We start from the raw sequence: 11521 nt of genomic DNA, 5'->3' as shown, positions 1-11521 counted from the left end.
AGTTAGGGCATGGTAAACTAGAGTTAGGGCACGGTAAACTAGAGTTAGGGCAAGGTAAACTAGCGTTAGGGCACGGTAAACTAGAGTTAGGGCACGGTAAACTAGAGTTAGGGCACGGTAAACTAGAGGTAGTTAGGGCATGATAAACTAGAGTTTGGAACGGTAAACTAGAGTTAGGGCACGGTAAATTAGAGTTAGGGCACGGTAAACTGTAGGTCCTGATTAAAAGTCCTGTGAGTCTTTAAAAGCCACTTGCGCCCATAATTTATAAGTTTTTCGTTACTATTTCATACTTTTTTGTTAGACTTTGTATTTCAAATTTTCCAGTAAGGTATCTGGAACTACAGAGTTACCCACAAAGGATGAGACTTCAGAGACGATTGTACGGAATTTATTTAATCCATTTCCTTGCATTCAGGGTTTCTTGTAGGCCAAAACTGGTTTATTTCTGTGCTTAATCACTAAGTAAACCATAAAAAAACTAAATTAAGAGCAAAAACCAAAAAGGAAGCTTCAAATCGACATATTTTTAGAGTTTTGGGTCGTCTTTACAGTCTCATCTTTTGTGGGTAACCCTGTATTTTTGGCGGATTTTGAATGAGAGATCATGAGTAAAATTTTACAAGATTTACTTTGTTGTAGTTAGTTTTANTTAAAAAAATTAAATGACTTAATGCAGTTTTTGAATTATTCTGTCGTATTTTGGAAATAATTACTTTAAACCAAATAGATTCTAGTACAATAGATGGCAACGTAGAATTTGTACACTCTTAGTACAGCTGTATTCTGAAGTGTCAATTCAGTTTTATTATTAAAATAGTGATAATTTAAGAATAAAGTGGTTATCTTACAGTGAAATTAGTGCAATTTTGTGTTTTTTATTTTGATATTTTTACACTTTTTTATATAATCTTGGAAAACATGTCAACTAATGAAAGAAAATGTTGTTTTTCTTGTTATATTCGACACTTGTGACGTTGTGTATATTTGGTCCATTTCTCTGTTGCCACCTATAGTACTTAATAGTCTATTTGCTGTGAACTAAACAGGAGGAAAAAGTGAAAATCATATTAAATTACTGGTATGACTTTGTGATAACACAAGGCAGTTACATAAACCGAAAACAAACAAGGTGGTTGGATATCAAAATCCGCGAAATCCAGGCATAAAATGTTTCTTATTTGCCGCGGAAAAAATAAGAAACTTTTTATACCCGAGATCATGAAATTTCGCGTAAAAATACGAAATAAAAATTCTACCCAAATCTCATAAAAGTTTTGTTTAAGGTGTCTGGAGTTTATCTGTGGACTGTTCCAGCTGGAGTTTTTTGCTCACTTCCCAACCTTCTCAAGCTTAATCTAACAAACAACTATTTACAGGTTGGTTTACATTAGTAATTGCTAGGCGTTTGGTTTGGCAAGGAATCATTTTTCTTTTTTCTTTTTATCTAAAGATTTGTAGCTTATATAGCATTGATAAATTGAAATATATTTATTTAAATGTATATAACTTTAGAATTTATGGATTTGTTTTACTTTATCATTATTTTATAGTTTAATTTTTTTTGTCTCCAGCTACGGTTGTCATTATTAATCTATCTATCTATAGACTAATCTATATATCTTATATAGGTCTATCTAATTATAATAAGTATATATATATTTGTCTTTCTTTCTATATATCTATATATCTTTCAATCTAACTATGAATCTTTTTATCTATCTATCAATATCTATTTATCTATTTATCTATCTATATCTTTTTTCTAACTACTAATGTTTCTATCTATCCATATCTATCAATCTATTTATCTATTTATCTAAATACTAATGTATCTATCTGTCTATATTAATATGAGTGTCTGGCCAAAAGATCGTGTTCTGTCAAAAGAAATATTTGATTTGAGTCCCGGTAACGCCCATTTCTCCGCCCCGCCCATTCCCTCGCCTGTCTCGACGCTGCCAAACGGAAATTTAATCGGTCAAAGCACGTCAAATTCTGAAACGGAAGTTGCCAGTTTTAAAATTAGTTTACGGGTTGGGCAGGGGGAGGGGGGGCNAGATAGATAGATAGATAGATAGATAGATAGATAGATAGATAGATAGATAGATAGATAGATAGATAGATAGATAGATAGATAGATAGATAGATAGATAGATAGATAGATAGATAGATAGATAGATAGATAGATAGATAGATAGATAGATAGATAGATAGATAGATAGATAGATAGATAGATAGATAGATAGATAGATAGATAGATAGATAGATAGATAGATAGATAGATAGATAGATAGATAGATAGATAGATAGATAGATAGATAGATAGATAGATAGATAGATAGATAGATAGATAGATAGATAGATAGATAGATAGATAGATAGATAGATAGATAGATAGATAGATAGATAGATAGATAGATAGATAGATAGATAGATAGATAGATAGATAGATAGATAGATAGATAGATAGATAGATAGATAGATAGATAGATAGATAGATAGATAGATAGATAGATAGATAGATAGATAGATAGATAGATAGATAGATAGATAGATAGATAGATAGATAGATAGATAGATAGATAGATAGATAGATAGATAGATAGATAGATAGATAGATAGATAGATAGATAGATAGATAGATAGATAGATAGATAGATAGATAGATAGATAGATAGATAGATAGAAAGATAGATATATAGATAGATAGATAGAAAGATAGATAGATAGATAGATAGATAGATAGAAAGATAGATAGATAGTTAGAAAGATATATAGATTGATAGACAGGGATATATTTTATTGTACGAGTTTTTAGTAACATAAATTTGCTTGAAAACGAGCAAATAATTTTGTTAAAATTTGATAATGGTGAAAACATGAAATTATTCAATTCAAAGCTGATGCATTATCTCAGTCTAGTAATATGAAGTTGTGTGAAATGTTGATAAATGTTTAACTATAATGTCAAGTTTGAATTTCAAAAAATTGATGGAGGTGTCCCACACCATATTGGATTGTGCATAGCTCTAAATTGTGATTATCTTAAATTAATAAATATTGAATATTTTTAAAAAAATTAAATGACTTAATGCAGTTTTTGAATTATTCTGTCGTATTTTGGAAATAATTACTTTAAACCAAATAGATTCTAGTACAATAGATGGCAACGTAGAATTTGTACACTCTTAGTACAGCTGTATTCTGAAGTGTCAATTCAGTTTTATTATTAAAATAGTGATAATTTAAGAATAAAGTGGTTATCTTACAGTGAAATTAGTGCAATTTTGTGTTTTTTATTTTGATATTTTTACACTTTTTTATATAATCTTGGAAAACATGTCAACTAATGAAAGAAAATGTTGTTTTTCTTGTTATATTTGACACTTGTGACGTTGTGTATATTTGGTCCATTTCTCTGTTGCCACCTATAGTACTTAATAGTCTATTTGCTGTGAACTAAACAGGAGGAAAAAGTGAAAATCATATTAAATTACTGGTATGACTTTGTGATAACACAAGGCAGTTACATAAACCGAAAACAAACAAGGTGGTTGGATATCAAAATCCGCGAAATCCAGGCATAAAATGTTTCTTATTTGCCGCGGAAAAAATAAGAAACTTTTTATACCCGAGATCATGAAATTTCGCGTAAAAATACGAAATAAAAATTCTACCCAAATCTCATAAAAGTTTTGTTTAAGGTGTCTGGAGTTTATCTGTGGACTGTTCCAGCTGGAGTTTTTTGCTCACTTCCCAACCTTCTCAAGCTTAATCTAACAAACAACTATTTACAGGTTGGTTTACATTAGTAATTGCTAGGCGTTTGGTTTGGTTTGGTTTGGTGGCCATTTTTATCATTCTTAAATTTGGCGGATTTATTTATATATCAGTGCATTTTTAATTTTCAAAAATAATGATTGTTGATATTTTTTTCTTGGAAACATTTTTCAACTTTAACGGTCCGTAATCCTTCCCTAATGTCATGAGAGTTTTCAATAAAACATTTGGGCCCTGTATGTCCCAGCCCTGTAGGTCCCAGCTCTGTAGGTCCCATCCCTGTATGTCCCAGCCCTGTAGGTCCCAGCCCTGTAGGTCCCAGCCCTGTANAACCAAATATACTTTTCCCCCCTAATTTTTTATTCTTCTTTTTTTCCTTTCCTTTCTTTCTTTCTTTCTTTCTTTCTTTCTCTTCCTTATCCTTCTCATAAAATACCATCCGTTACGTTCTGTTCCCTTCCGTTGCTTTCCGTTGCTTTCCGTTCCTTTCCGTTGCTTTCCGTTCCTTTTCGTTCCTTTTTTGTTGCTTTCCGTTCCATTCCATTCCTCTCCGTTCCTTTTCGTTCATTTCTGTTCTTTTCCGTTCCTTTACGTTCTTTTCTGTTCCTTTCCGTTCTTTTTTGTTGCTTTCCATTCCTTTCGGTTCTGTTCTGTTCCTTTCCGTTCCTATCAGTTCCTTTCAGTTTCTTTCAGTTCCTTTCAGTTCCTTTCCGTTCCTTTCAGTTCCTTTCCGCTCCTTTCCATTCCTTTCCGTTTCTTTTCGTAACTTTATGCTCCTTTCAGTTCCGTTCCTTTCCGTTCCTTTTTGTTTTTTTTTAAAGTTCTTTTTCGTTCCTTTCTCTTCCTTTCCGTTCCTTTCCATTCTTCCCCTTTCCTTTCCGTTCCTTATTTTCTTCTCCTTTCCTTTACCTTCCTTTCCATTCTTCTCCTTTCTTTTCCGTTCCTTTCCATTCTTCCCCTTTCTTTTATTTTACTTACTTTCCGTTCCTTTCCATTAATCTCCTTTCTTTTATTTTGCTTCCTTTCCGTTCCTTTGTGTTCCTGCCTGTTCCTTATTGTCTTTGTTTTTGTTTTCTTCCTAATGTTTTCCTTTCAGTTCCTTTTGCTAAACAAATTTTGTAGAAGTAAACTTGGATATATCCCTTTCATACAGTTTATTTGAATTAATTGAGCATTTAGACTTAAACCTTTCTTTAAACCCTTTCCCCTTCAGAAGAACTACCTCCATACAAACCAAATATAAACAAATAAAATAACATAATTTTATTTTCCTCAATTTGACAAAAGTAATCAGAATAAGGAATAATAATCCGGGGTCTTACTTTGGATTATACAAAATGTATTCAACCCCCCATCCTCCTCCCTTCTTTGCCCCCCTTTCTCACCCCATTTTCTTGCCCCACTTCCTCACTTCTATTCCTTGTCTCCCTTCCTTACCCCCTTTCTCGCCACGTATCTAACCAAAGTAAAATGCACAAAATATTGAAATAACTCCTCTCTTAGTAAACAGCTGAAATTAAAAAAAAACAAAATGTTTTGAATTTCCAATTTGCAATAAATTTGCGAGCTTTATTCTTGTGAAAAAAAACGAGAGAAGTTACAAGATCACAAAGTTGGACCAGTAATTTCACATAAATTTTATCTTTCCTTTTTGTCTAGTTTACAGTGTTTCTTGTCCTCCTCCTCTTTCCTTGGATCAACTTTCTTTCAAGAATGTCCTTTTCTGTTAAAGATTCCCTCTTGAAGTCCAATATAAGTTTAATCTACCGTCAAGTGCGACAAACTATTAGAGTTCAAATACCTTCCATTTTTACTATTTTACAATTTTCTACAAAATTTGTCAAATTCTATATAATACAATACGTATAAAGTCAAAATTTAGGCAGGATTAAATTACAAAAGTTTATTTGAAAATGCATCGAATATTTAGAATATATTTCCTAACATAGCCATTTAGAATTAGATATAACTTAAAAACTTTATTTTAGGAGGTCCCAGATTTGGGAATTTTGGCGGAAACTGATGATGAAGAAATCTACCAAACCAAATATGGATTTCAAAATGGCGGCTCCTCGTCATGTCTCCATTCTTTACGAGTTCTGGATCTTTCAAATAACAGGCAACAAAACAAATATATATTATATTTAATGTTTTACACAGAATTTAGTTTTATTGAATTAATTCTGTGAGATTCATATTTTGCCTTGTTACTTAAACTGGAAAAAGTATGGCTTCTACTTAAATCATATTCTAAGTAGAATGTTGTATAGATATAAGGAAATATGTTTTGATAAGTTTTAAAGTTTCGTATGCATTTTTCATCGTTAAAATACTGTTTCTATTTAAATTCTAAAATTATTAAATGTAACAAAAGTAGATAGTTCAAATAATTTAAAAATATAAGCGTGACTAATTCCAAGCTTTTTGAACGTGTCCACAGGGGATAGTATATATTTTTCACAAATTGACAAGGAAATACCTTCCATGTACTAATAGGTGGATATTAGATAGATAGATAGAAAGATATTAAAAAATATAGATAGATAGATAGATTCACCTGGATAGACAGATAGTCTGGTGCCGGTCAACCTAGTTGACACACTCACTGTAAACTATATATTTTGCAGATAGATAGCTAGATAGATAGATAGAGAGATATATAGATAGATAGATACTAATCTCTCAATTCCTTTCAACAAAATATGGAAATGAGTGTGGGGGGGGGGTGTTAGGAAATTAGATTTACAGTCGCTTCTTTTTAAGAAGAGTATCCAAAAACATTTTTTAATAAAAACACAAAAACTTTTGCCAGCCAAAAAAAGGCTAGGACAGAGAAAAAATAATTTTCTTAAAAAAAATTTTTTGCTTTTAAACTTTTTTAACTTCGATAAATCTGGACAAAAGTAACAGGAGTCACACACATTAAGAACAAATGACAATAGTGATGAATTAGACACAAATAACATTATTTGAGAATAGTGACAAATATTTACATATTAATGATACATTTTGACATGTTTAGTTAGACAAAAGTGACAATAGCGACAATAGTTTTATATTCAGACAATAGTTTCAATAGTTCAGACATAAGTGACAATATAAAAATTTAGACATATATTATACAGACAAAATTAGACACAATGACACAATTTGACACAATGACACAATTGGACACTGCAATGACACAATTTGACACAATGACACAATTAGACACAATGACACAATCAGACACAATGACACAATTAGACACAATGAAACAATTCACTTCACTTCACCATTAAGATTGCAATCAATGTTTTGCTGAATTTATCATGTTTATTTTTCCATGTTTATTTTATTTATTTATTTTAGTATTTATGCAAGTGTTAGGAAGCATAACCCAGTATATAGGATTAGATTAGAGAGTAATATATGTAATATATATATAGTAATATATTTCTTATATATTTTTTTATGTGTTATATATATTTACTGTAGATGTAATTTTCCCTCCATTTTTAAGGATGTATCTTAGATTCACAATTGTGTCATTTTAAAGGGACTGTAAGCATAATTTCAAGTGACCCTCCATGCAAAGATGGCAATGTCCGATTTACAACGTACTCTTGAAACCTGAATCTGATCAAAAGCGTGAAAGATATCGTTATTTCCCTGACTCTAAAAAAACATGGGTATTCTTAATTTATACTTGATCAGAAACGAGGATCGCTTGAAAATACGCCTATTAATTCTGCAAACTATTAAAAAACAATCTTTCTCATTCACCCTGAACAAGCGCTCGTTGCGTACTGCGCGCGCGTTGCAAGCCTCTTAAAATTACTTTGCCAGTCCCTGTAATGAGTTTGTTTCAGGATGACCCAGGTGCCTGACTATGGGGTCGCTAGGCTGGTCAACTTACAGGCTCTCAACCTTTCATCAAACCAGATAGACAGGTATAAATAGGTTGCATAATAATATATAGGATAAGAAAATTTGAGTTTGTGGCAAAGACTCAATTCTTTAGTATGCTCTAAAGTTTAGTTTTGGCGTTATAAATACTGCTACATTTTAAAATGAAAGGAAATGACAGAAATATATTGTCAACTTAATTATTAATAAAACAATTTAAGAAGTGTTATTTTACCAGATTAAAAACGACCACAAACCCCATAGAAATCCACAAACCAGACCTGACACTCAGAATAAATAAATAGATAAATAAATAATTTAGAAGAAAACTTGGAACCAAAATTGGATTAATTCAATTTTAGACTGGTCCTTTTTCATTTGGTAAATGGTATAAAACATCAAGAACTTTTTTATTTTGTTGTTTAGAGTTGTTTTGGATTTTATATTTATCTAGAAATATGGGATTCTTTGTTTTCCTAATATTGGTTTAGCTTGTACTGTACTGCAGGGAGGAAACTTTTGCGGATTTTTAAAACAATTTCGCGTATTTTCTTAAAATCTGGACTTACATACATTCGTAAACTTCATAAACACATTAGTACATATGTACATAGATGTACACATTAAATAGTCATTTAGAACGGATTAAGCTGTATACTTTAATTTAATGTGTTATTTAAAAATCTGTTTGCTTAAGAAGTCGGAAAAAACAGCGGATCGCAATAAATTCAATTTTGTTGAAATAAATATAAATTGATATGGATATATATCAGATATTATTTAATGTTTCTTTATATTATCAAGTTTTAAACTAATGAATTTTTAGATTGGAGGAACGTGCATTTTTCGGACTTTCCTGCCTTAACGTGCTAAGTTTGGGAGGGAACAAACTAGCCGCCATTCCTCCACTTCTTCTCTCACATACACCGGACCTTAGGAACATACTTACAGCCATTAATTGATATTCTTCTGTTACATTTCCTTGCATATTGGAAATTCAAGAATTTTTCTTATCTTTAAAATGAAGAGTAAGAATTCAAAGCATGTTTTGTTAATGATAAGCGCCTATTTTTTATAATATTTCATTTCTAAAGTTTTTTTTTAGCTTTTCGCAAAAATGCGCTAAAAGAAATATAAATTCCGACTAATCTAGTAAATTTGGTGGATTTATGCTAAATCTGTCGGGGGGATTTTTGTCAAATTTTATCATAATCCCTTGGGAGCTCAATGTATCGGTTGGGGTATTCTAGATTCTTTTGCTTGATTTTTCCCCAAATCTCCCCTCTTATCGTTTTTTACGATTATGTCTCCGTTTCCCCCGCTGATTTCATTTGTAGATTAAGATTGGAATTTTTATTCGAGGAAAAGAATAATATACTCAGCTGAGTTCTGAACCCTACATCTTTCTTTTATTATCATGTTAATGTTCACCGGGGAGAACTTGTGGAAAACCTGAGAAAATATAAAAAGAATATTTTTGATAAAGGTTCGCCTCTTCTCATTTTCCTTAAGGACTTTGCCTTTTCTAAAAGTAAAGAAGAAAAAAATAAAACAATGGCGCTGGAAAAAAATGGCTGACCGTACGTTTTTGTGTATAGAGAATTGTACTTAGAGAATAACTCCTTAACTTCTTTACCCAGGGGGTTCTTTCAGGAGATGGAGCACCTTCTCCTTCTCAACCTTTCCAGGTATCCTTCCCTTCCCACTCTTTCCCTTCTCACTCCTTCCCTTCCGTTCCCTCCCCTTCCCTCCCTTTCTCTCCTCTTCCCTCCCCTTCTCTCCCCTTTCCTCTCTTCCCTCCACTTACCTCTCCTTCCCTCTCTTCCCTCCCCTTCTATTCCCTCAATCCTTTTTTCCATTTCCCTTTTTTTCCCCTTTCCATTTCTCTTCTTTTCTCTCCTTTTCCCCTCCTTTATGAGTTTCGCACGGCCCTCCCCTATCCCACCCCTCCCATCTTCCCCCTGATCTAAATTTTCTTTTTCCCTCAGGAATACTCTAGGCAGTGACTGGTTGAAAAGAGAAACGTTTGCCGGATTAGGAAATGAGAAAACTGTTTTATTTTTTTCTACTTTTCCTTTTTTTGTCTTTTAGAGTTTGTTTTCATGGTACCTTGGTATTTCCAACCCTTTACTGGCATTTTAATTATGATTGCCTGCACTTTACATTTTACAAACAAACTTTCCAATTTATGTTTTCAAGTTTTGCAAGTAATTTTTAATTTGAGTTTGTGTCAAAAACTCAATTCCTTTACATAATTTTGTCAATTTTGTATTTTAATGTTTTGTAAAATATGCATACTAAATTTATAAGGAATAATTTATGAAATTCAAATAAAAATTAAATTGGATTTAAGATCGAGTTTTTTATTTAACAAAAATATATTTTTTTGTGATAAAGATTAAAACCAAAGAAAACTTGTCACACATACCATTTATTCAATAAGTGGAATAAAGGGATTGTTCCTGCATTTGAAAATTATACTCAAATATTAAATTTTATTTTCGTTAAAAAAAATCATACTGAGGAAAGAATTTTAGTCTTTGCCACAAGCTTTGATTTTCTTAACCCTGTATCTTTCCAACATAATGTTTACATTTTTAAAGGATTACACCATCAGGTTGCAAAGATATAGGTATTAGAGATTTAAAGTTTGTGGCAAAAGCTCAATTCATTAACTTTTGGGATAAGTTTTTTAAATTTTAAACAGTTGGGCTATTATGTCTTTAAAAAAAAGGTCTAACCACTTAAAAGAACCCAATTTCAAGTCTCAAGTCCAAGATTTAAAACTTTCAATTTTTATCTAAAAAAAAAACTTGAAAATCTGGATCATTTTTTCTTCAAAGAAGGTTTTAAGGGTACCTATGTGAATGAAAGGGTCACTTTGAATTACGTCAACTTCCCTTTAAATCAAGAAACATTTAAAGTTCGTTTAAAAACTAGTTTTCTCATCCCTGACTGATTAGTCCGACTGGTTGCGCTGGATCTGAGTTTTAATCATCTTCAGACTTTGGATAGTTCTCATCTTCAAGCGTTAACATCTCTTCAGATACTCAACCTTTCAAACAACAGGTTAGATTGTAAACAAACACCGGGATGAATATAAACAATGGTGGGGTATAATGTAAACAATGGTGGGGATGAATGTAAACAATGGTGGGGTATAATGTAAACAATGGTGGGGTATAATGTAAACAATGGTGGGGTATAATGTAAACAATGGTGGGGTAGAATGTAAACAATGGTGGGGTAGAATATAAACAATGGTGGGGTAGAATGTAAACAATGGTGGGGTAGAATGTAAACAAACTTTGGGGTAGAATGTAAACAAACTTTTGGATGGAATGTAAACAAATTTTGGGGTAGAACGTAAATTAATAGTGGGGTAGAATGTAAACAAATAGAGGGGTAGAATGTAAACAATGGTGGGTAAATGTAAACAAAATATTGGATGGAATGTAAATAAAAGGGTGGTAGAATGTAAACAAACTTTGGTATAAATGAAACAAATAGTTGGGTTGAATGTAAACAATGGCGGGTCGAATGTAAACCATGGTGGGTCAAATGTAAACAATGGCAGGTCAAATGTAAACAAACTTCGGTGAAAAATGTTAAAATGTAAACAAACGTTGGTATAAAATGTTAAAATGTAAACAAACTCTGGTATAAAATGTAAACAATAGTGGGGTAAAATGTAAACAACAATGTATAGAATGAAACAAAATTTTCTTAAATAAACTATCAAAAAAATTAAATAAAATCATTTGCATTTAGCAATGTAATAAGGTACAGGAACCCCTTTGATCTGATTAAAAAATGTAATCCTTACATCTTAATATAAAAAAAAAGTTTA

At 31.6% G+C, this 11521-nt stretch overlaps 1 protein-coding gene across 1 annotated transcript in view; it reads left to right on the top strand.

The window, feature by feature from the left end:
* LOC111714273 (toll-like receptor Tollo) overlaps positions 1 to 11521 on the top strand; it is a 33503-nt gene that overhangs the window by 6040 nt on the left and 15942 nt on the right. The window contains exons 3-9 of the mRNA XM_023489338.1: positions 1287 to 1379; positions 5772 to 5902; positions 7635 to 7715; positions 8498 to 8608; positions 9270 to 9359; positions 9660 to 9709; positions 10635 to 10740. Coding sequence (XP_023345106.1) covers positions 1287 to 1379; positions 5772 to 5902; positions 7635 to 7715; positions 8498 to 8608; positions 9270 to 9359; positions 9660 to 9709; positions 10635 to 10740 — 662 coding nt within the window. The remainder of the gene's footprint in view (positions 1 to 1286; positions 1380 to 5771; positions 5903 to 7634; positions 7716 to 8497; positions 8609 to 9269; positions 9360 to 9659; positions 9710 to 10634; positions 10741 to 11521) is intronic.

Source organism: Eurytemora carolleeae, unplaced genomic scaffold, assembly GCF_000591075.1.
Source record: "Eurytemora carolleeae unplaced genomic scaffold, Eaff_2.0 scaffold409, whole genome shotgun sequence".
NCBI classification, from domain to species: Eukaryota; Metazoa; Arthropoda; class Copepoda; order Calanoida; family Temoridae; genus Eurytemora; species Eurytemora carolleeae.
Note: the sequence above shows the minus strand (reverse complement) of the source record. Positions and strands in the feature narration are given on the sequence as shown.